Source organism: Mus pahari, chromosome 20 (assembly GCF_900095145.1).
Source record: "Mus pahari chromosome 20, PAHARI_EIJ_v1.1, whole genome shotgun sequence".
NCBI classification, from domain to species: domain Eukaryota; kingdom Metazoa; phylum Chordata; class Mammalia; order Rodentia; family Muridae; genus Mus; species Mus pahari.
In genome coordinates, this window is record NC_034609.1 from 38,584,493 (window position 1) to 38,609,352 (window position 24,860).

Genomic DNA, 24,860 nt, shown 5'->3' on the forward strand with positions numbered 1-24,860 from the left:
CCACCTCATGCTCTTACTTCTTACTCTCTTACTTGTCTCCTGCTTACCTTCACTCTCTCCCCCTCTCTCCTCTCCCTTTGTCTTCTCTCCTCTCTCCTTTCTCTTTGTCTTCTCTCCTCTCTCCTCTCCCTTACTCTCTTTCTCTCTAGCCTTTCCTTCCTCTCTCTCTCTCTCTCTCTCTCTCTCTCTCTCTCTCTCTCTTTTTCTACCTTCTCTCTTTCCTCCTGCCTTTCTATAATAAAGCTCCCAAACCACAGAGAATTTCTGCTCCATCAAGGCTGTGTGCACTCTCGCAGGTGTTGGGAACCTCTTCCCTTACCCCTCTCTCCCATAACCCCGGTGGCTTAAGGTAGCTCCTGGGATCCCCAGGTAGGGCTGCCCCTTGCCACCCCCTGGAGAGTGAGATAGAGGAATGCTCACTCAGAGATGAGTGAAAGGTAGTTAGCAGCCTTCCTACACCGGACTGACCAGAGAATAGGTAGAACTTTGGCAGGGTGTGGGCCTTTTCCCTCCCCCCTCTTCCCTAAGACCCCCCTTTTTTAGTTCCTACAACACACTACAGCACTCACTCCTGCAAGAATTCAGTAGAACTTCTTCTGCCTTTTGGCATCTCCCAAGTGCCATGGAGAGCATCCAGGCCCCGAGATAGGATCTACATCTTAAAGGGTCTGTCCTGTAAATGCCACCAGTTTCTGAATGTTAAGGCACTGCCAGCGAGGCCAGGGTTTCTACCACCTCTGAGAACCAACCGCACAGCCAGCTTGCATTCTCGCTGACTCTGGGCTTGGTCACTGGCTGTGTTTGTGTGACTTCCTTTTTTTTTTTTTACAAGCCAGGCATTTGTGAGAGGCTGAATCCTATCAGGTGCAGCAGCCAGAGGTGGGGAAAAGCAGAGTAAGGTGTTCCTTGGTGTGCCCCATTTTCATGAGTTCAGCATTTCTCTACGCTGTGAGGGCAAGAGAGCTTCAAGTGGAGCTGTCTTGTCAGGAGACTGCCCCAGGTGGATGTGCCAAGTGACCCGTACATGCTGAGGCATTAACCCAAGCCTTGCCAGCCAGCAGAGTCCCCTGAAGTTTGCCTGGGACAGTGCAGGTCCTTCATCGCTTTCAGGCAGGAATGGTGCCTTGGGTTGTGTCGAGACGGGAGGACCTAGCAATGGAGGAGGTGGGGAAGAAGGTCCCTCAGGCTCTGCATAGAGAGGATACAGCAACCACTGGGACCAATGGCCAGGCAGGCAATGTATCAGGCTCTATTCTGACGCACTTAGCCAAGGAACTTATGTCTCTACACTTAATTCCCAAGCAGCCTACCAACCGCTCCACCAGAGTGGGTTCTGGGTTCAAATCCCAGGCATCCACAACACACTCACGAGCATAGGCTCTCAGCGATTTAAGGCCCAAAGTCAAATTCAGCAGCTACCAGTGGGGCCAATACAAATGCATATTTATTGTCCCACAGCAGATAACTTGTGACCTGCTTGTTGCTTTCTGGACTCTGAGCCGGGGAACCCTGAGATTTTCCTGAAGCCTAGAAGGAATACTATTATAAAATTCATATTTATGTTCTCCTTTATTTTTTTTAAAAAAGTTTATTTGTTTTTATTTTGTGCCCCTGCATACATGTCTGTGCACCCTGTGTGTACAGTGTTCGTAAAGGAAAGGAGTGGGCATCAGATTTTTGGAACTGGAGTCACGGATGACTGTCAGTAGCCATAGGCATGCTGGGAACTGAACTCGGGTCCTGTGTGTGAGTAGCTATTTAACCACTGAGCTATTTCTCCAACCCTTTGTTTTTTTGTGTGTTTTAAAGCAAGTGTTAATGGGGAGAATAAGAGAATCAGGGTGAAGTGGACAGAGAAGTCCTGTTAGAGGGGCACACAGAAGCTTCTAAAAAGAACACTGGAGGCTGGTTCAGGCTTTTCACAAAGGAAATGCCCAACTGCATTTGTGGTGGACACAAGCCAGCCAGGTAAGGTCTGCAGTGGACAGCATGCCAGTCAATGCCATCTCGTACCTCCGTTTTGTTTTTTTTTCTTTTCTTCTTCTTTTTTAAATTTTTATTGGTTATTTATTTACATTTCAAATGTTATCCCCCTTCCCAGTTTCCCCTCTGAAACCCCCCTATCCCACCCGCCCTGCTTCTATGAGGTTGCTCCCCTACCCACTCACCCACTCCCACCTCACTGCCCTGGCATTCTCCTATTCGGGGCCATTGAGCCTCCACAGGACCAAGGGCCTCCCCTCCCATTGATCCCAGGTGAGGCCATCCTCTGCTGCATATGTGGGTCCCTCCATGTGTATTCTTTGGTTGGTGGCTTAGTCCCTGCAAGCTCTAGGGGGGTCAGGTTGGTTGATACTGTTGTTCTTCCTATGGGGTTGCAAACTCCTTCAGCTCCTTCAGTTCTTCCCTGGATTCCTCTATTGGGGTCCCCGTGCTCAATCTGAGATACCCCAGTTTGTCACTTGGATGGATACAGATACATGTACCTTTCCAATTTTATCTTTAAAGTTTTCAGAGAGGAAATTTGTGAGAATACTGGGGGGGGGGTCACATGGGGGACTGGGGAGACGGCTCAGTGGTTAAAGCGCTTGCCACACAAAGTAGGAATAGTGGAATTTTGATTCCTAGAGTTTACGTGAAAGCTCGTAAGTGTGGGATCTACCCTTAATCCTAGAATTTGGGAGGTAGAGACTGGAAATCCTCAGGACTGGGTAGCTAGTTAGACTACCCAGAAAAAACAAAGCAGAGCTGTAGTAAGCAAAGGAAAGGGTGATTGAGAAAGGCCGCTGTCATTATCTTTGGGCCACCACATGACCATGCACCAAACATATGTAGACATATGTACACACAAGCACACCTGCATATATGTGAACACAAACATGTATGTGTATGTAAACACATACATGTGAAAGCATTCATGTGTACAGCATGTGGACACACCTGTTAAAAGAAAACTAACCCCAAAAGAATACTGCAGCAATCATCATCTACTAACACATAAATACATGTAATAAGTATTTATTGTGTGTTCTTGCACATGGGCCGGGAGAAAGCTTCGGACTTCTTAGAGCTGAAAATGCAGGCATCTGTGAGGTACTTAATGGGGTGATGGGAACTGAGCTGTGGTCCTCTGATACAACAGGAAGTGCTCTTGAGCCATCTCTCTCTAGCCCTGGTGGACTCCAGGCTTTTACTGCACATAACCATTTTGGTACTCACTCACTCAATGGTGCCACCATCAGTGTGCATCTCTCTCTCTCTCTGGCTGTCTTGGAAGAGAGATATTTGAAGATGTAGAGGATGTCTGTTAAAGGCTGGTGCAGGGATGGCCTTGAGTTTTACAAAGCTCTGTAGTTATTCAAATGCTGGTGTCCTAGGGGCATGGATATGAGCTCTCTCAGTCCCAGAGCAAGGTGCCCATCAGGGGAGTTCATAGCCAGCATGATGCCCAGGGATGCTGAAGGAGGTTGGGGGAAGGGTGACTGCTGCTTGGTAGAAGTGTTTTCCCCATCTGTTAAGTCTCTTCAATGAAGAACAGACAGAGACACTTTGATCTGCCTGTTTCCTTCTTTCAACCCAGAATAAATAGGATGGTGGCTACCTATGAACTTGTGTCTGCCCTCTAACCCAGGAAAAGACCAGCATCAACACAAGATCCTGCCAAAGGCGTATTATATTTTATCCTTCATAGAGGCAGTTGAACGTATGGGGGTTTGTCACATGGCTGCCAGAAGCTATACTCTTTCTAACTTTAGTTTCATACAGCTACATACTCCCAGTAGACACCTGATCTCCTCTCCTCCTCCAGTCCCTCCCAGGACAGGAGAGTTCCTATAGATTCCCACTTGGGGGAGGTTAGAAAGGGCCTCTCCACACCCAAGGGCCTTCGCCATGGAAAAGCACAGGCAGCGAAGGCTGCGCCTGCACTTGTGCTGTGAGACAGCAGGGAGAGTCGACTCCATGTGTGCACTATACCCATGCTGGCTCTGCATTCCAAAGACCTAACATTACAGCCTTCTTCAAGGGCTCCAGAGCTCCGTGTGCCGTCAAATTAGGTTTGAAAACTTCAATAAAAGAAGTCCCGAAGGAAACTGTCAATTAATGCATTTACACCGTAGCATCATACTTGGGCAAAACATCTTCAAACACTAATGCTGTTTGCCAACCATTAAAGAAGTGAGCAGGCTGCTTGGTTTCCATAGATACCTGAAGTAATGGCCTCTCTCCTCTCGTTAAAGCGGGAGAGTTGTTCAGTTTCTTGCTTTTCTTTTTTTTTTTTTTTCTCCCTCTTTCTGCTTTGTCTTTCTTGACTTTCCTACGCCATCCCCATTTATAAAAATAAAAGATAACTAAATTGAAACCTGGCAGTGTCACTTGTCTGAGACAGACAGCTTGATTTATAAACTCAAGGGATTTTGCTTCTGCTCATCTCATTATTCCTTGACTTCCTCCAAGACTGTTGGTACTTCCAGGAACCAGATTAGAGGGTTTTCAGTAGATCAAAGTATTTCCCCAGATCATTCCATACAGATACACACATACTCGGAAAGAACCCTAATGTTCTACTGAGGAGGAACTGAGTTTTGATAATGTGTGGAGCAGAAATTGGCAAATTTTTGCCTGTAGGCCAAATCTGGCCCATTGACTGAGTGTATAAATAAAGTTTTATTGACACACAGCTATGTTCACTTCTGTGCATATTGCTCATGGCTCTTTTGCAGAAACAGTGTTCAACTTGACCTTTTGCAACAGAGGCTATAGGGTAACTATATCATTTATAGGCTTTTCAGAATGGGTTTGTAGATCTTAAGGCATGCAAGGAAAACAAATCAGAGTTTTAGTGGAATCATTTTTGTCCTTTCAGATAAGTAGCCAGTCTTAATGTGACTCAGGCTCTACATCTTTGACATGGGTAGAACAGGACCCTCTTAGAGGATTTTAAGAATGGACTTGGCATCTAAGAAGTAAACAAAAAGAATTATGTTTGTTGCCAAATGAAAACAATCAAAGAAGCCTACCTATGACTCTAGAATTGGTCTTATACACCCAAGAAAAGTATATGAAATGTATTCTAAATAACTCAAGTATCATTTGGGGGGGGGGGTGTCTATGCTCAGCAGCTCCTTCCTATAACATAAGAAGCCAGGCTAGGAGTCCATTCACTTTGGATAAAGCAAACAAAAGATACCACACCAGTCTAGGAAGAATCTTTAATTTCTATTCAGCATTAAAGAGTTTCAGAGAGCTTTCCCCTTTCCCCCCCTTTTAACAAACCAGTTCAAGTCCATGCCTTTAGATTATAAAAGTACCTGAAATCGCCTAGAATATCAACATGCATAGTACGTCAGTATTTACATATATTTACATAAGGAAACAAGAGAAAGATCTACAGTTATTTACAGTACATAGGGGAAGGGAAATGCAGCTTAATTGTATTTCCTAAAATACAGTAGCTGAGCAGTTAGCACATGCATATTTAGATAATATTTGCAAGATAGAATGCAATTTTTAAAAAATTTTTTTGTTTGTTTTGTTTCTAGTATATTTGCATCAAGTGCTTTAAAATGCTCATAACACCCAGGCAGAATTATTTACTCTGGCAATTAAAGCAACAGCACACGCGATCATTTCCCACTAACTAGCAACAAGCTGCTGGTGAATGAAATATCTATTGTTTCTCATTAGCCCCTAGACCACGGAGAAGGGCTCTCTCTGTGTAAAGGCAGTGCCTGAGCGATCCCCATTAATTATGGAAGTAATAACAAACGAGATGCTCTGTTCTAAATGAAATATTAGCAAGGCTGACATCTTCAAGCCAGAGAAATGATGTGTTCCAAGGAGTTCTCAAAGAAAACACACACAGCTAAATGAGAATGTGCCCTATTTGACGTGGCAGGGCTGGCCGTGGGGGTGGGGGTAGGGGGGGCTGCCCATGAGAGCTGAATTATGGCAAGGTATGCCTTTGTAGTTCATGCTGGGATGACAGATTAACAGTTCATTTCTCACCCTGATATGGCCATATTAGGAACTCTGCATTTTCCACCTCCCACCATGGTATTTTTATTTCTTATTTGTAGAATTTACCAGTGACATAGGTATATAGATAGCTTCTGTAACCTGTTAACAGTCTAAACAGCTTGTTTGAGGTGTGCCCTGAAACCCTGACTGCTCTCTACATAGTTTTATATAGTTGAAGAGATAGAAGGACAGGCAAACTGACTGAAGCTTTTCTATGCAGAAGAGAGGGAAGCTATGTGTTTCACTTATACTAAGGAGACATCCTTTTTTTTTTTTTCCATTATATTAGAACCAAAATCATTGATTCTGCCTGACAATCATTTTTAAAGGTTTACTTCAGTATACATGGTGAATACAGAGGCATACATGTATATACAGTATTTATAAATTATATATACATATAAGTAGCTACAGCAGGTTAAAGAAGTAAAATGTAAGATGTTTCAAATTAATACCTGCCAAATATCTTCTTTTATCTCTTATGGATACTTCGTAAGTCCTTCAGCTCTGGCATTGAGGTGGACCAGTTGGATAATGACAATGGTAGGCCCAATGTAGAAGAATTATGATATTCGTAAGGTGCTTATTTCAGTGGCAAATGTCTATGGCTCTTCTTTTGGGCCATATCAAAGTAACTCATGAAAGAATGGATACCCCGATCGGATTTCCATCCCACAAGAGAAATCTCCATCCGTAAAAGAACTAGATGGCCAGCTGCATGCGTTGAGCGATGTGCCCATTGTGGGCAACTCAACGGGGAATGCCCGGGGACATCTTTTCTGAATATGTAAGGCCTACTCCACCAGACCTTCCCTCCCATCCAATGAGAATTGCCCAAGAGCGATGTGGGCGGGCACAAACGGAATGTGATGGGTTGGAGTAAATGTGCTTCGGGAGACAACCTGAGAGAGTATATGTGAGCCATGGCCTTTTCCCTCTTCTCATTGTGGGGGTACCTCCACCTCTCTCTCCCCACGAAAGCGTAGGGTCCCTCGGGGTGAAACGATCCTGAGTATCAGAACGCACACAGAATTCTGTCAGGGAACTCATGGGTTGTCTATGGCAAATGAAGGAAATAGGAAAGGTACCTTGTTTATTTTGAGAGAAAGTCTAGAAGAATCCTGAATGTGCAGAACAGAGCCCCGAGAGCTTACAGAGGTCGGGTTGCTCTGCTCTCCAACCCTGGTTCAATTCAAACCTTGCCTGGCCTCATGTTACGCGAGACCAAACATTTGGGCGCCTCAGAATGGCTGTGATTGGCTCTCTAGTCCCCTCCTAGGCGTAAGGCTCGGGATGGCAGCTCTAGTCTTCTGTTTTAGAAAGAATTCCATCCCGCTTTCCACCTACAATCCAGTGGTTCCGAACTTTCTCTCTCAGCGAAAGCAACACGGCCTGGGACTTTTGTATTCCTTCTATCCCGGGTCTTCAAGTCAGAGGCTCAAACTCCTCGGGGACCTTTCTAGAAAACTGTCTTCCGGCAGCGATCTGACTTACATTTGGTGGTGTCTTACTTGGATTCCTTCAAATGCAACAGGATATGTCTGGGGTCATCTCGGAGACTCTCTCTAAGTACTTGTCTGCCCCTGGACAGTTAAATGTCATTCTTTCTGCTCCTCCACATCACTCAAGAGGGGCTTTGCAATTTGGGTGTTTTCTGTGGCGGGCCTGATGGGTTGGCATCTTTCCCTATGTGCCCCTCCCTCGGATCCCTGGCACTGCTGAACTCTGCGGATATGTCCGCCCACCTGAGAACACACTCCTTACCTTCATGGAGAGTCACCAGGAAAAAAAAAAGAACCTGAGCTCTTCCACACCTGAGACCCCATGTGTAGCAAAAGGACTTGTGGTAACGAGTAAGTTCAGGAACTCACTGTCAAAGTCACTGCAGTCAGGCGAGCACATTCTCTTCTGCAGAGTGAAGGGGTAGTATGGCTTTTCTGGAACATTCTCTCACACCGGTAAACCCTGTAAACAAATATCCAGTCTACAGAGCTTTGCTCCCCCCCCCCCCCGCCCTGCAATGAAGGCTTTTTGTAAGGAAAGCTTAAGAACAACCTGTGCATTAGCAGAACTCCCCGGAGGGCTAGGAAGATGTTTACATCTCATTGTCTACACAAAATATTTGCATGTATCTGAGCCCGAGCCTGTATTATTCAAGGCCCGTGGAGGAATCAATTGTTGGGAACTTGTAGGAGTTAATTTGCTAGGGATTTGTTGAGGGGGGGGGGGGCTGCAAGGAGGGGGATGGGTTGGTTTGCAAGTCTAATGGATTTTCAGAGCCTGCCTCTATGGAAGGCTACATTTGTATGGGAGTTTTCTAAACAGGGCTGGCACTGGAAACAGACTGAAAGCCCTGAACCTTTCTGCTAGGGCACAGGCAAGCTTTCCTATCAGAGTGTTGTTGGGAGATGGGCAGAACACAGAGGCCATGTAAGCAACCATGTATTCCACCATGTATTCGATGTTCAGTCTTAGAGGATGTCTAGCATCAAACGGTTCTTTAAGTTGGCAGATCCAATGCCTGGAGGTGCCATTTTGAGTCAGGTAACTTTTCTTTTCTTTTCTTTTCTTTTCTTTTCTTTTCTTTCCTTTTCTTTTTTAAGTAAAGGGTCATTTGCTGTTGAATTGGTGGACTGGGTGCTGAGTCTTCATTTTTTTTTTTTTTTTTTGGTGTTAATCCAAATGGATATAATTTCAATTTAGTTCACCGACTAAATCAACAGTAGAAAAATCTCCTCTGAACATTTTTCAGGTGAACATACAGACAGCTCATATATTTAATTTAGGCCAGATCAGGGCATCTAGGCTCTGATTAGTGACAAAATAGCACAAGGAAGCTTGAGTTGAATGGGAGTCACCTGGGAGGAAGTGGCCAACGTGTGTCATGTGTTTGGGACGGAGGTTTCCTACCCTGACTCTCAGATTCTGCGTCTGTCAGTCTACGACCGTCACTGTGTCTTTGGACAAGTTCCATTCGATCTCTGAATCTATGTGGGTCTATAAAAATGAGGAAGCTAGCTGTCCCTGGCATGAGGACAGTGTGTGGATTAGGAGGTGATGTTGACGTCAGGTGCTAGCAGATGGTCACCTCTCAATGAATGCTAGTCATAGTAGCTACTGGGATGGTCACTAGTGGCTGGAGTTCACTGGAGGCCAGAGCTGTTTGTTCTCTTTCATTGTGGTGGAACCTGGCTACTTATTCCTAAGCACATCTGGCTGTGTGGGTAGCTGTGGTGACGCTCTGTCATTGAGGTCACTCATCAGAGAGGTGTGTGAGCCTCCTTCCTGCACTGACTACTTCGCTTTATGAACCGGTGGAACATTCTGGAATAGGAGGAGGTCAATTTGTCCACTATTGTTCTTGGATAGCTAAGTAGGGACCCAGCACCCCCTTGAAACAGCTTGTTTTTTTTTTTTTTGTTTTTTTTTTTTGTTTTTTTTTGTTTTTTTTTTTTTGCCCTGTAAACCGGAGATTGAAATTATTAATTGCGGGAACAGCTATGTCCCAAGCACCAAGACCTTTGGAGATGTGCTCCAGAATCCAGTGTTGTATATTTCGGATAGAAGTCTTATAAATTCTCTTGCATGAGTGTTACTAGGGGGAGGGGAGGGCACTACAATGCTTGTCATTACTACAGCTTTGTGACTGACGAATCATTTCACTCATCGTGATCCGATCCACGGGGCCACGGGTTTCACATTTGGAAAGTATATTTTATGCCTCCGAGACCCCAGATGAGTCTCAATGAAAGCTCTGAGGGTCTGAAGATGCGCCTGTTTTTCCTCTTTGCCTAACCTTCTCATTGCAGCTCAGCAGCTCCGATCTACCTCTGCAGTCACAGCCCACTTCTCAAGAGCTGCCTGCCTTCCCTGCCCTTGAGGCTTCAAGCCTAATCTAGCTTGCACGGTGTGTTCCCTTTCCTGAATCTTTTTTTTTTTTTTTTTGCACAAATTGATTAATTCAGCATTTGCTCTGTGATGGTCTGGTGTGGATGTGTCTGTAATAAAGCAATCTTCAAACATCTTCTCTTTCAAGTCTTTGAATATAGATATGCCATGATAGTGGGCATCTTTTAAAAATGCATTGTTACACCTCCTTTAAGAAGGGGGTCTGCTCTCCCTTTTAAATGAGCATGCATATTAAAGCAGAGTTACCTGAGCGCTAAATTAATTGTGTGACACGTGTGTTCTTATCAGAACATGGACATTCTATCAAAGCACTAAGTAATGCGTCACAGATACCAATATGTGGTTGTTGTTCTCTTAAAAAAACATGTTTCGTTTATCAGAAACCTCCTCGCCTTTTTCTTCGAAGGACTCAATATCCATTTGTAGCCTGTGCTGACAGCTACACATTGATGACCAGCCATCATAAAATAAATGTTGATGGAAGACAGCTACTTAAGAGCTTCATCCCAGCAAAGGACTTTTGGAAGGGTGGCCCCTTTAAATCTGAGGGTCTCAGCAACCTACAGCAGCCCCTGTCAGTGTTCCAGGTTTCTAAGGTGGAAGACAGGATTGCATACCTGAAAAATGTCTTCCTAAAGAGATTGATAAGCCTGTTAGCAAAGTGTTCTCAGCTTAACCCCCAAACAAGAACCCTGACCGATTTTGCAAGCATAGTAGCAACCGATGGCATAGTCGAACTCTGGCTACTTATAAATGTTTGACTAGAACCTAGATGCTGTTGGGGTATGATTAAAAATTCGACTAGGCTTCCCCCAAGCTCTCAGTCCTGAGCCATTAATGCTCTAACCCAGTTGCATTGCTGTGGGTTGAAGGTGCCACTTCCCCAGCTTCTGCCACCGAGTGACTGGGAGCAACCTGAAGAAATTGTTCTGGAGGAGACAGACAGAGTCAGACAGACAGACACACTCACACACAAACACACACACACACACAGACACACACACACACACACTCATACGCAAACACACACAAATTCTGGGAGAACCCACAGCTCCCGCCAGCATTCATATGTCAATGGGTTATTATTTTATCACCGATCAGTAAAGCAATGTTGACAAACGGCAAGTGGTACCTTCAAATATTACACCAGAGTTGTTAACATTAATTCTTTTATGCATCTCTTTCATCTTCTCTGAATTATGTACTCATGCCCCCTCAAAGTGGCGTGAAAGTCATTTGATGGTGATTGAAGTGTTTGGGAGTCAGGGGGGGGGAGCCCAAACCCCCAAACCCTTTCTTATCAGTTTAAAATGTTTTATCTTCTGTTAGCTTGTTTGCTAATGAGGCCTCACTAATGTGGTCCTGTCTCAGGCTGATGGCATGCAGACTTTTGAAAAGCTGGTGAACCCCAAGTGGGAACTTGTTATTAAACTGTCGCCATGTCTGATGGCATAAAGATGTCACTCAAAGGTTGCCATTGGAACAGTTGAAAATTCTCCAAAAAGCGCATGGAGGTAGTGGGCATGGGACCAACGAGATACTGTCAGCACATAATCATGTGTCTGAAAAGAAGATAAAACAAGAGCCAGTGGCTGTGCGCATGGCTTGAGCAGGGACACTTTGCCAAAAGCGCACAATTGGTCTTTGGGGCAGCGAAGGTGGCCTTTGTACCCTGTATTGTGTTCTTTTATAAAGTTCGTGGCACTGGCAGTAGAATTTGGGTTGTAAACCACCCTCAGACCGATAGCAAAGAATTGAAGTGCACATGCGTGGAACGCTGGGCTTTTAAAATTGCTGAGGCATAGATACCAAATATACATTTCCACAAAACCAGCCCAACTACAGTCACTTGCCGATCCCAGCGAGGGAGACTACATCTCCTCGTGACCCACAAATTAGCTTGAGTCTGGATTGGGGGGGGAGGGGGGAGTTCAGAATTTCTTCACAAAAGCACCATTTCCACAATGCAAGCACACAGACCACATCACGTTTAGAAGGCCACCGTGGAGACCTGCCACATTAGGATTGGATGATCTCCGGTTTTCAGTTTCCTGAGTGGCTTCCCTTGGTCTTGTCTCAGGATTGGCAAGGCGGTGGGAGGTCGGCCTACTGTGAGATTAGAACCACTGCCTGAAGTGAGAGTCATCTATGGTTCAAGGAGGGGGAGGAGTAAGAGAAGGAGGAAGAAGAGGAGAAGGAAGAGGAGTGGGAAGAAGAAGAAGAAGAGGGAGAAGGGGAGGAGGGGGAAGAGGAGGAGGGGGAAGAGGAGGAGGGGGAAGAGGAGGAGGGGGAAGAGGAGGAGGGATAGATTTGGAGGTGAGCTGATTGGATTCTCTCAGCCACCACATAGACGTCTGTGGCAAGTTGCCTGGTCACTCTTGGCTTTCCTTGTCAGCTACAAAATAAAAATGAAAAATCCAAGAGAGACAGCCCAAAGTATATCCAGAATTCCATCTTCACCTAGACCCTGCAGAGAGCTGAGGCCAAGCGACTTACTGTGTGGCTTGGGTTACCTGAGAGATGGTCTCTGTGTTCTACCTGGCTATCAGAGGCCCTCGGGCTGCCCACCTCCTCCTTTCAGAATGCAGAGGAATCCCATAGCTGCCCGACAGGTATTTTAGATAAACACGCCCGGGACTCAGCTAATGGTGGTGAGGAGTAACTACTGGCAAAAGGGAAACCAATTGAGAAAGACGTCACTGAACCCAAAGTCGTCACTGTTTTGGGGTGGTGGGGTTGGGGGGAGAAGCAGGAGTCGTCAAACATTTTGAGGGACTTCAAGAAGTCGCAAACCATTTGTTATTATTCAATTATGCTTCAACCACAAGTCATGTTCAAATCCTGGACAGGTGGGACCTGTCCAGTGGCTCTCAAGCGGCTAGGCGTTATCTAACTTCAAGTCGGCATCCCACACTCCTCCACTCCTCTCCCACACGCAGGCCACGTGGCTGCATCTGACCAAGGCATACATGACCACAGATCCCAACACAGAGACAGACCCACACAAAACCCAAGTGGGCTTCTTAGAACTTTGCTAAAATTGTAAGTTCTTGGGAATTCTGGTTCTCGAAGGCACCCCTGGCCCCACTGATTCTACATTTATGGGGATGTCCTTCCATGAACAGTCTAAATTGACACAACTGAAACCCTGTTGGAGCAGGAAGAAAAATGATTACATTTGAGTAGAGGCAGAAAGCCATCTCCCTCGTAAGCAGAACATCCCTAATGTTTTTCTGAAGGTGACATCTTGTGGTGACCTCTTGGTCCTTGTTTGTAACCTCACTCTCTGTCAGCTGACAGAGGGTTGATCCATCGGGAACTGTCCCCCCTCCCTCATTAATGATCACAGGATAGCAGATGAACTGTACTGGTTTTAAATTAGAGCCGTGCTCACGGTGCCTCTCTAGGAACAGAAAGAAGCCTATTATTTTTAATTATGGCTTGCAAAGCAAAGTGAGCTCTTGCCCCCTTTATAACATCTCGGGCAATATTCTGTCAGTCGTGATGACTTGGTACCGCATCAGCAGACACACCCCCTAGCTACAGCCTCAACCGTTACTCCAGAAGAGACCAGAAATGATCAGTGTGCTCTCAGAGGCTTGCGTTTTGAAACGGGCTGGTAGGAAACATGCCTCCCACCTTAGGCCGTATCTTGTAAATCGGAACAGATATGACATTTACAGAAGTGTTTTCTGGATGAACTAATAAATACATCAGCGTAGGGACATGTGAGACTGTGTGTGTGTGTGTGTGTGTGTGTGTGTGTTTAAACATCTCAACAGTGTTGTTAACCCACCCCACCCCCTAAAAGCACCCTGAGCAAAGACTACAGGAAATATCTGGCACCAGTCTCTCTTGAGCCTTCCACTTGATGGGCCATAATCAAGAGTTGTTGGTTTCTTTTAGACAGAAGGTTCTAGAAAGCTCTCGGTGTCAAATTATATTGGACATTGAGAAGTCAAAGGGTCGGATGGATTTGGTCTTGAATGTTGGGGAGTATGGCATCTCCTTCTCTGTGCCAAAGTGGCATCTGGCATGATAGATTGAAACACGTCTTTATTTCCCAAGCCTTTTCCTCTCTGAGGTGTAAAAAGTCACACCAGCTTTACAAGCAGAGTTTATGGACTTGTTTTTCCACAGCTGTTGCACATCATACTTCAGCAGTCCTGGGCTTGGAGTCAAGCCCTTGGCCACGCCGATGTCCAAGTGGAGAAAGGTCCCCCTAATCTCCAGATAGCCAAAATGGCATCGCCTCGTCATTTGTTTCTTAAAAAAATAATCGCTTTTCTTTCTTCTCTGTGTTTCAGCAACAGGGAGCTGCTACCACTGTCTACTGTGCAGTCGCCCCAGAGCTGGAGGGCCTCGGAGGGATGTATTTCAACAACTGCTGCCGTTGCCTGCCATCCGAGGAGGCTCAGAGTGAAGAGACAGCCCGGGCCCTGTGGGAACTCAGTGAGAGGCTCATCCAGGACCGACTGGGCAGTCCGTCGTCCAGCTAATCGGAGCCCCATCATGTTGGGCAAAACCCCACCCATGCTCTGACCCTCATCAAAGTCAGCCCATAATCCTGGGTGCCCTGAACCTCCAGTGCAAGTCAATGAGAGTAGATAAGAACAGCTGTAATCAATGGGAGAAGGTTATAACCAGTGGGAAGCAGGGAATTTCAAGGGACAATGTCCCTTTTCTAGGACAGGGTTAGTCGTGGGACTGCTTGCTTTTCTGGTGTTGGCCTGCTTGAAAATGGAAGCATGGTTAGTATGTAGGTTCCCTTGCCCATTGGAGAAGCACACATGATTCTCTATCAACCTCAGAATAACCTAATATCCCCTCGACCCACCCAGCTGCCACCACTGCCACCTTTGCCACCCAAGGCTGGCTTTCTCGTGTTAACAAAAGGAAAAAAAAAAACGCACATTGTTCACTTCTCCACGCTGAGTTCAGTCCTGGAGGCCACGTTTCACACTTCCGTACCAAGTCTGAGCAGGCGTGGCGACTTGAGAGAGAGAGAAAAACTCAGTACCTCGCCCCAACAGAACCAATGAGACGGTGCCGTCAGAGGGGGGGGGGGCAGAGTTAGTGTGCAGAGCTGGTGGGTCCCAGAAGCACCATTCCCCAGCCTCCTTGCCAAAGTTCACACAAGCAGTTCTTTAGAGATTATAACGAGTACAGTTTACATTTTGCAAATCATTCCCTAGATTCACAGGCAGGCAAGGAAGGAGGCAAGGTGTCCATAAGATACATGGGATATGCTGGAGGTGGGAAGAAGGAAGTAGTTCCTTCCAGTCTTCACTCACAGGTCCAAGAACAGCTTCTTTAGTGATTTAGTGAACAGCCTCTCAGGCCTCCAGAGTTCGCTTCCCCTGGCTCTCCCATCCTACGCTTAATAAAAGAACATGCTTAACTATGGTTGCCTGAAGTGTGTATCGTCTGTTTGGATGTTCATATCGGTAATCTTTGTTCCGTTTTGGTGTTTTTTGTGTTTGTTTTCTTTCTTTTTTCTTTTTCTTTTCTTTTTTTTTTTTTTTTAGAAAAGAAATGTAGAGGAAAAATAAAGCGCTTCTTGTAGACGCCAGGAAAACACCATTCTTGATTCTTCTCTGAGTTCGAGTTTAGTGTTTGTGCTTTGTGGGCCGAGTCGTCTCACGGGATAAGCATGCCAGCATCATATTTTCTGTGGGAGAAAGAAAGAAGAAAGTGACCATGGTGCGATTTCACTTCGATTATCTTAATTCTTAACTCGCAGACATTATTTCTGTCTTCCAGGGATGGTTCCTGGAGTTACCAGTTGTTTGAGAACACCCACTCTGTCTACTGACACCATGGTCTCCAGGGCACCGGAGCATGGGGATGGCTTTAAGTAAATTAATGTGGCCCATGTGTCCTAAGGACCAGGCCTTTCATGTATTTATTGCCCCGTATGAGAATCCTCAAAACTGCATCCTGAAACGCAAAATTGAAGGTCAGGAAGAGATTGAAGAGTCATGTCTGTGACATGACAGGGACTCATTTCATTAAACACGAGGAAAGTGAGGGCGGAGATTTTCCTGTCACACCGTTTCCCTTCCTCCTCCTGGGATGGCAGCTTCAGGCCAGCCAATACCACCGATCTCTGGGCCTCTGCCTCTAGGTGGGTCATGTGAAAGGCCATTGCGTTTCAGCTCCTCACAGCCTAGCTGCAGCCTCCCATGCTGTCTCAGTCATCTCAGAGGAGAACTAACTCTACCCTCCACTCACAGAACTACAAGGAATAGTAAAGATCTGTAATTTATTTAAACCTTCAAATCACGGGATTATTTGTTACACAGTGAAAGCTAGCTGACAGCTCTCCCTTCACCAAGTCTTTTTCTTGTTGTTTGTTTGTTTGTTTGTTTTTGTTTTTTTGAGACAGGGTTTCTCTGTGTAGCCCTGGCTGTCCTGGAACTCACTCTGTAGACCAGGCTGGCCTTGAACTCAGAAATCCACCTGCCCCTGCCACCTAAGTGCTGGGATTAAAGGCGTGCACCATCACTGCCCGCCCTTTCACCAAGTCATAAACATTTTCCCCCACAGCCTCGTTGTTCTCTCCTAATTAGAACCCCATGCTATGTTCTAGCACATTCTCCCTGTCTTGTAGAACACCCTCTAGACTTCTTGTATCCTTCAGACATGCCAAACACACTCCCAATTCAGGAGCTTTCTGTCTACTTCTCCTTCTGTGGGAATGATTTTTTTTCTCACATAAAGGTTTGTCTCTCAACTGACTTCAGCTCTCTGTTCAAAGGTCACCTGTTTCAGATGAGGTAGTGTGAAACTGGCCACTTCATTCATGGTATCACTGCCATGACCCTCCCTTCCCCCTTAATGTTTCTCCTTTCAAATACAAAATGGCACTGGACATGTTAGCAACCATCCTTTTCCTTCCCCCATAGTATAAGCTCCACGAAACTTGGGATGTTGGCTGAGTGAGTTAAGGGTCAGGGCATACCATACCCATCTTTTTATTGTTTGCTCAAGGGATAAAACTGAAGATGAAGCACCCTCTCCATAGCCTGTGCCCGATGAGTAGCAGTCGAGACTGAAAGGAGGCTCTGTCTGCCTTCAAGCCCAGGTACCCTCTACTACACACCCTTTTTATGGGTTGACTGGAGACAAGAAATGTCTACACATTACATTTAGACAAGGGGTGAGTTAATCACAAAGGAAAACTAACCTTCTTCCTACCTAAGGTTAGAGTCGATGACTGGTATAAATAAGCTTAACCAATGACTTTCATACCCAGCAGTACTGGCTTCTGGTCTACCCAAGCAGCCTTCCTCCCTAACTCCGTTCCAGTTCTAGATAAGTCTCTTCCCAGTCTGAACTTGGCTGTGGGTAGACTCAATGTCCAACATTCTGACGAAGCCAACAGAATACATCCATTGAGAAGAATGAGCCATCTCCTCTTCGGTCATTTCCTTTCCTGCCATGTTCCTCTCTGTCCCTGTCTCTTTAAATCCAAAAAAAGGCATCTGGTTTCCACATCCGTGCTGCCACTTCTCAATCGGAAAGCAACTGAGGCAGTGGTCGCAGCCTGTGGCTTGTGGCTTTGCTTTTTCAGAATGAGGAGATGAGCAGTTTTATTTCAAACCTCACGGACGAGGAGGCCTGGTTACTTTGTCAAGGTCAGCGCTAAGCCAGAAGGTCTCAGATTGCAAAGTGCCTGCCAATTTCCACCACCAATACTTACCACTTTTAGAAGTTTATGTTAAAAAACAAAAATGCACAAAAAAACCCCCAAACCCTAAAATAACAACACCTATGTACCCTGTACGTTGACTCCGTGCCTCCTAACATACCCCAGCTCGTTGCTGAAATCACGTCAGGACGCTAAGTAAGTGCATTGCATATGATCCATATGATCATTGGGTGCTAAACTGAATCGCTGAATTCATGAAATGAGCTACCACCAACAAAGATAACTCTTAGAAAAAGGGACCCTAGCAACATCACTAAATTTAAATACAGACTATGTCCCCCTTCCCTTATTACCTCTAGAGTCTTTTCTCTTGGCTCAAGCATTTGATTTTGTATCCCTTCTCTTCTTTCCCCCCACAAAACTCATCTATTTCCCCCAGTCTTTCCATGATTAATAGATACTTAGTATATCATTTGGGTGGCCCCGTGCTTCCAGGCCCCCGTGCTTCTACTGTGGGACATTCAGGGAACTTCTAGTTTGTACTGTTAGAACCAATATCTCAGCATCTCTAAACATACAGACTTTTCCTCTTAAGAATTCATAGCCCTAGCACCAGTTTGCATGGACACCCCCCCCCCACACACACACACACAAAAACTCACAGGACTGGTATGTTTCAATAATGGCATGTTGACCAGAAGCATGTGTGTGTGTGTGTGTGTTTACAGCCTTGTCAACGCTGTGTGCTATTGACTTTTTCAAAGTTATTTCAACATCATCTTGTCACAAAGCTATATCTACGTATGCATACTATCGCCTAGCAGCCAGCCTCCTTATTTAAAGCAGAAACATCTGTCCTTCTTTTTCTCTCCCCCAGGGTAGAGTTCGAAATTGTAATTAGCATGGAAATTCAGAGTGAGTGTATGCAGAGAGAATTTGGGTGAGAAAGTGTCCCATCTTTTTTTTTTTTTTTTACCAGGTATTCAAAGAGCGTCTTGTCTGTCTTCCTTTCTGGTCATCAGCCCAGCAGGGCAGTGCCCTCATCTGAATCTAGTAGGACCCAGACCAGAATGAGTGCCACAGATGCCTTTGCTTCCCATTGGCTCCTGTGCTCAGGGCACTAGCTGGCAGTCCCCAGAGGGCCACATCTTGAAAGCTGACAAACTGTCTGCATTTGTTAAATGCCATTCATGCTGCACCAATCAGAGAGATTGTCTGTTTTCTTGCTGTAGTGTTTATGGGGCCATCTCCCGACACATCTTCTAGAAGGGAAGCAAAGCTACTCTGAATGGATGGATATGAATATGCAGATAGCAACTCTCTGCCTCTCACTCACAGAGGAGAGAGAGCACTAGGTCCTGTCTCTAATCCCAGGGTGTTTTCTGGGATCTGGCTTTGTGTCTCATTGGATGCTGGGCATCCTGATGGAGAAGATCCAATTTCACCGGGTCTCATTTCCTAAGTTTGAGCGTGTTCTCCCAACAGCTTACTTGCAAAGCTGTCTACCTGGAGGCTCATCTCCCACTACCAGTCCTCAATGTGATTTCTTCCTTTTCGTCAGTAAGGATGCTACCGGGGTCCTGAGGCCATGGCTTCTTGTGCCACCTTGTGCTCTGAGTCTGTCTGTCTCTGACCTAATTCCCTGTGCACGCAACATTTGGGAATTGTCTTGTCCCTCCTCTGCACCACATCTCCCAAGCTTTGTTTTCTACTTCTAGAGATCTATAAAACATTTAAAGAGAGTTCATTGAGTCTTAACCTGAGGAGACTAGGGATAGATGGCTCAGCAGGTGGGAGTGTTTTCAGTACAAGCATGAGTCCCTTAGTTCAAATCCTAACCACCTAGGCAAAACAATTATGTGTAGCCACAAATGCCTATAACCCCAAGTGTCCTTGACACCCAAGACAGAGGACTGCTGCGGCTTTCCAGACACCAGTTCAGGTACAGTGATATACTCTGTGTCAAGGAAATAAAGCAGCGAGTCATCGATCAGCACACTCAACATTCTGGCCTAGCTCTACACTTACGGGATGTGTGTGTGCATATACCACACGTATACAACACACCGCCCGGTTTCCACACGTGTTGTATAAAAGGATTTGCCTGCACGTGCTTTCTCCTTTAGATCCTTTGAATGAGACTTATGTAATTGGTTCAGTTAAGAAGTCCTATTGAAAGAGCATCGATCTTAAAAAAAATGATCGTTGAATCATTCGCCTTTGAAACAACACTCGTTTCTGCTTTGCTGAGAGAACTCAACTTTGTGCTTTGCGGTTCAGCTTAGGGGGGAAAAAATTAGGAAAATACACACAACCACTCTTGCCTCACAACGACCAGTTGAAACATTCTGATATATTTTCTTCTATCTTGGAAATGTATTCTCAGATTTATTTGTGCCTTGCTTCCTCCATAAACGTATAAATTTCAAAATAAATTCCTTTTATATCACATATATATATATATATATATATATATCTCCTTTATATCTTTGCGATCTTATATTCTGTAAAGAGATGATAGATAGATAGATAGATGCCTTAATTTATGACTTGTTGTTGTTGCTGTTGTTATTGGAGTTAAGATCTCTCCCCACCAAGGTTTTGTTTTAGAAATAGATTGGTTAAATACATTTACATAAGACTCTTGAGAGAGGTGGATGCTTTTCTTGAAGTACCAAAGAGGTAGAAAGTTCCCAACAGTACAGAACACTTTCTGGGTCTTAGTAGCTACAGACAAAAGACTTGTCTGAAACTGCCCCCTTGGCTGGCTTTCCTCCACTGCTGTGCATAGGGGCCATGGGGTGGGGGCAGGCTCGCAGATGTTTTGCATTCAGGTGGGCTAGCTCTTGATGGTCTTATTTTCCTCAGTTGACCTGCCTGCCTGGCACTTAGCAGCATGAGCCTTGGGAAGGGATGCTGGGAAAGTTCCTGGGTGAAGAATGCTCTGTCCACCTGGATCCAAGGCGGGGAAGTACAGGAACCCTGTATCAGCGGAAATAAAAACCGGCTGAATGCAGAAAACGGAAAGGCGCCAGCTGAAGTTTGGGTCAGCGGGACCCGCCGGCCGCAGCCTGGTGCTCGCTGTTCTGCTGTGTAAGAAGCTCTGGGGAAGAGTCTGAAGGCTTTCCTGGCAGCCCTGGGACTCGGTTGGGAGTCTGCCTGGTATGCTGAGACAGCCCTTCCCTCATTGCTCCCTCCTTTCAGAGTCAGTTCTGGGGACTTCTACCTGGGCTGGCCTAGATTGGAGGGTCTGTAAGATGAAGCACTTGACTTTTTGGTAGCTTTCATGGCTGCCTTTTCAAGTTCATTTCGGGAGGCTGAAGAGAGCTTCCCCAGATAAGTAGCTAAAACTTTCAGATGTGTCTCCCTGATTGCTGCCGAGAATTTTCTACCACAAACGCATCTGTGTATAATAATCGTGTTCGCATTCAACAGTGGCAATAGAGACGAAGAGCTGTTGTTGAGAAGAAAATAACCAGTAAAATCTCAACGATCATCACGGAGAGGGCAAATCAGGGTGCAGGAGATGGTTAGTCTGTAAAGTGCATGGTACACATGCGTGAAGACTGAGTTTGAGCCCCCGGAATGCGTGTTTTAAAAAGCAAGGCTTTTATTTGCTTGTAATCTGGTACTTGGGGGACGTGACGACAGATGGGGGTGGGAGGCCTGGGACTTAGTGACCACCTGAGCTGAATCAAGTTGGTAAGCCCCAGGGCATTAAGAGACCTTATCTCAGAAAAAAATAACTTAGAGCACAATCAAAGAGGACACTGGACATTGCCCTATGACCTGCAGTCACATGCCTACACACATATGAAAATGCACACACAAAATGGTACCCATACCCTGGCCCAGAAACTCAGCTTCTTTGTATAAATCCTAAAACAGGGTCATTCTAGAAGCCTGTTCAGTTGCTAAGTATGAAAGTGGCTGTGGTATGCATGCATGCGTGTGTGTGTGTGTGTGTGTGTGTGTGTCTGTGTGTGTGTGTCTGTGTGTGTGTGTATGCACGAACTTCAGTCCCATCCCCACCCAGGACCACAGGTTTAGAAGAAGAAAACTACAAATTGTCCTATAACCTCCATACATGAGCCACGTCTGGTGTATACACACACACACACACACACACACACACACACTTAAGGAAATAAACAGTTCAACTGTGTTCATCCTCAAGTCTTTTGAGCACAGGCCACTGGGTTCTGACACCTAATTGTAAGCAGCAGCATCCGAATCCCCCAGGCACAGATGGAAACATGCCTCTTGAAGCAATAACAATGCTAGTAATAGGGAAACGCGGGCTCCTCTGACATGTTTGTGTTGGGAAACAAGCCGTTCAAGTACAGGGTGATAATGCCATAGCAGGAGTGGGGTCGATTTAATGATACTTACAAACTGCTGCTAACAATCTAAGCTAGGATGCTAGGTATCTGTGCACCCACTTAAACCTTTTTTAATTATGTGTGTGTGTGTGTGTGTGTGTGTGTGTGTGTGTGTGTGTAAACCAGAGGTTGACTTTGGGTGTCTTCCTCCATGATCTCGGCTTATATTTTTTAGGACAGGGCTTCTCACTGTCTGGAGCTCACAGTTTCAGCAAGGCTGGCTGGTCAGGGAGTCAGTCAGTCCTACAAGGGATCCACCTGTCTCCGTTCCCCCATGCCTGGATTTGCTCGTTTGCTGTGGTTCCAAACTCAGCTCCTCAAGCTTGTGTAGCAAGCACATCACCCTGGGAGTCATCTCCTCCCACCTCATCCATCCATCCATCCATCCATCCATCCATCTACATGTGGAGATGATATGACGAGGGAAAGACAGGCATGCAAGTGGTTCTCTCCGCCGGACAGAAATGGAGCTGATGGTTTTGATTCATTCTGAGACCTAGTTCCCATGTTCCGTGCCACCTGACTTTCAGCTCTGTCGCTTATCAAAAGAGTAAGAGTTGTAGAAAGGAGAAAACATGTCAGCAGTCACATGACCTGCCTGTGTCGTGGAGGCTTACAGCCAGGCTCTGAGCTGACTGGGATCAAAACTGATTTTCTAGAAAGAGCTCTGAGCTCAGGTACTGACAGAAATGGAATTTTTTTTTTTTTTTAAGGTTTATAGGAAATGAGTGGAAGATTTAGGTATGAAGAAAAAAATGTATCTCAAAAACAAAATCAGGAGGATTATTATCGTTTTATTAAAAAAAAAAAAGTAACCAGGCAGTTACCTATAATTCCTTCTGGAGCTTTGTATACAAGCAGCACCTTGTGTGGCTTCAACCAGGGGATATTTAAAAGGCACTCTCCTTGCTAGAGTCTGACTTTCTACCAAGGTTATCTAGCATAGTCTATTTCTTTAATTCCTCACCTCTCGTCCTCAGTGGCAGTCCTGTTAACCCTGAACATTTACAACCGACTCCAGCAAACCCTGCTGTGTACGTGTATGATGAGCCCCTCCCGACGCTGTGTGTTGTGATTGCCTGCTCAATGTGTGTTCAATGATAAGCCCAGACCCTGAGTTCTTTTCTCCATCTCATCTCTACACGTGGGAAGTCTTTAAACAACAGAGTCTGGAGAGCAAATGAATACCTGTACTCATCAGCAAACCTTAAATAAGAGAGGGTGACGGAAGGTTGGCAGGAGCTGAGGAGAAAGTTGAGTGGGTGAAGTACAAGCCTAGAACCCCGGGCACAGATCTTCGGTGCATATAAAAGCCTGGCGTGGTGACATATGGCTGTAGCCCCAGAGCAGGGAGAACAGAGGCAAGATGATCCTCTGGGCTCATGGAACAGCCAGTGTAAGATGAAATAGCAACTGCAGGGTCACCGAGAGACCCTCTTTCAAGAAGTAAGGCAGAGAGCAAGAGAGGCAGGGGAACCCTATTATTAAACTCTGGTCCCCACTCATGAAAGCACTTGTGGGTGAACATGCCTGCTCACCAACATGCTCACACCCACAAAAAAATATCCAGTAACGCTGATCGAATTTTTTAAGTGAAGAGAAATTCTGAGCAGATAGCATCCTCCTCCTCAGAAACCAATCACAAACTTGCTCTGGGCTTAGAACATTTCCAGAGTTGTTTAAATTCTGCTGGAGGTGACTAGAGCTAAAAAAAAAAACGGTACACAGTCTACAGTGAAAATATGATTAATCATGGCAAGTTCCAAAGTACTGGAGCCTCTAAACCAGCCTTCTCCATGACAGCACTTACCCCATGGCTAGTTGCAAGGTGTAGAGAAAGCAAGCTGGGACCAAGCTAGAAGCTTCCTGGGCGTACTGCTTGGGGTGATATAACATCAGTCATTTCACCCAGCTGGGAACTCTACGAACCATAAAGCCAACCTGCTGGGCAAGACGTGCTCATCTGTGCAGTGGTGGCACAGGGGGTATGGAGGTAGCCAACCACTCTCTGATTTCCCTCCATAGGAAGAGACTCAGGCCTGATACTGTAAAGCCCATGCCTGTGGAGTTCATCAACCTAAGTAAGAAATGGACTGTTGTTTAACTAAATCTCTGTTTATACCCACAGGCAAAAGCTACTCACAGCCTCAGTCAGAGAAGTTTCTTTGTGCAGTGACTGGTAATGCTCAAGATGCTTGGAATAAGGGAGAACTGAGGGCTCGACGCAAACAAGCCATTCACCCTATCCCTTCTAAAGGTCAGGGAACATCACCGGAAGTGTGTAAGAGCAGGCAGACAGATCGAAGGGCTGTGAACTCCTTCTTCTAGATTCAGTTCCAGCCATTATGATCATGACCTCAAAATGCTGCAGCTACCAACAATGAGACTGCACAAGACTGGTCCTTTTTTGATGTCCAACAAGGAACAGGGAGGGCCTCGAAAAGCTGTACCTTATTAATGAACTATTGGCTATTGATAAATTCCGGGAGAGGAAGAACATTGTTTTTTAGTTGTATTTATGCTAACTCCACTAGGAGGCAAACTCATGGTTAAACCGACAACCCTAGTTAAACTCAGTGGATTGCATACATAACAAATAGACACGAACATGACAAAGAGATCCTGTAGGGAGTAGGAAGAAAGACAAGGGCAAGAGGGAGATGGGAAAAAGTAGGGGGTGACAGTGGTCAGTGTGCTAAGTGCATGTGTGAAATTATCAAAGGAGAAATTTAAAGAAGAAAGGAAGAAAGAAAAGAGGGAGGGAAGGAAGAAGGAAGAAGGAAGGAAGGAAGGAAGGGAAAAAAGGCAAGATAACACCAAGAGTAATTTTGTCCTTAACAGACATCATGGCCGTGGCAGATGCCAGACCATTTTCTCTTTACACTTATATCTCCAGA

At 45.6% G+C, this 24,860-nt stretch overlaps 2 protein-coding genes across 3 annotated transcripts in view; one reads left to right on the top strand and one right to left on the bottom strand.

Annotated features, from left to right (window-relative positions):
- Wwox (WW domain containing oxidoreductase) overlaps positions 1 to 15,329 on the top strand; it is a 912,809-nt gene extending 897,480 nt beyond the window's left edge. The window contains exon 9 of the mRNA XM_021220309.1: positions 14,235 to 15,329. Coding sequence (XP_021075968.1) covers positions 14,235 to 14,426 — 192 coding nt within the window. The 3' untranslated portion in view covers positions 14,427 to 15,329. The remainder of the gene's footprint in view (positions 1 to 14,234) is intronic.
- Positions 15,224 to 24,860, bottom strand: part of Maf (MAF bZIP transcription factor) — a 356,304-nt gene continuing 346,667 nt past the window's right edge. The window contains exon 2 of one of the 2 annotated variants that reach the window (XM_029532501.1): positions 15,224 to 15,598. In XM_029532501.1, the coding sequence (XP_029388361.1) occupies positions 15,568 to 15,598 (31 nt within the window). In that variant the 3' untranslated portion in view covers positions 15,224 to 15,567. The remainder of the gene's footprint in view (positions 15,599 to 24,860) is intronic. The other variant, XM_029532500.1, reaches the window with a different exon arrangement.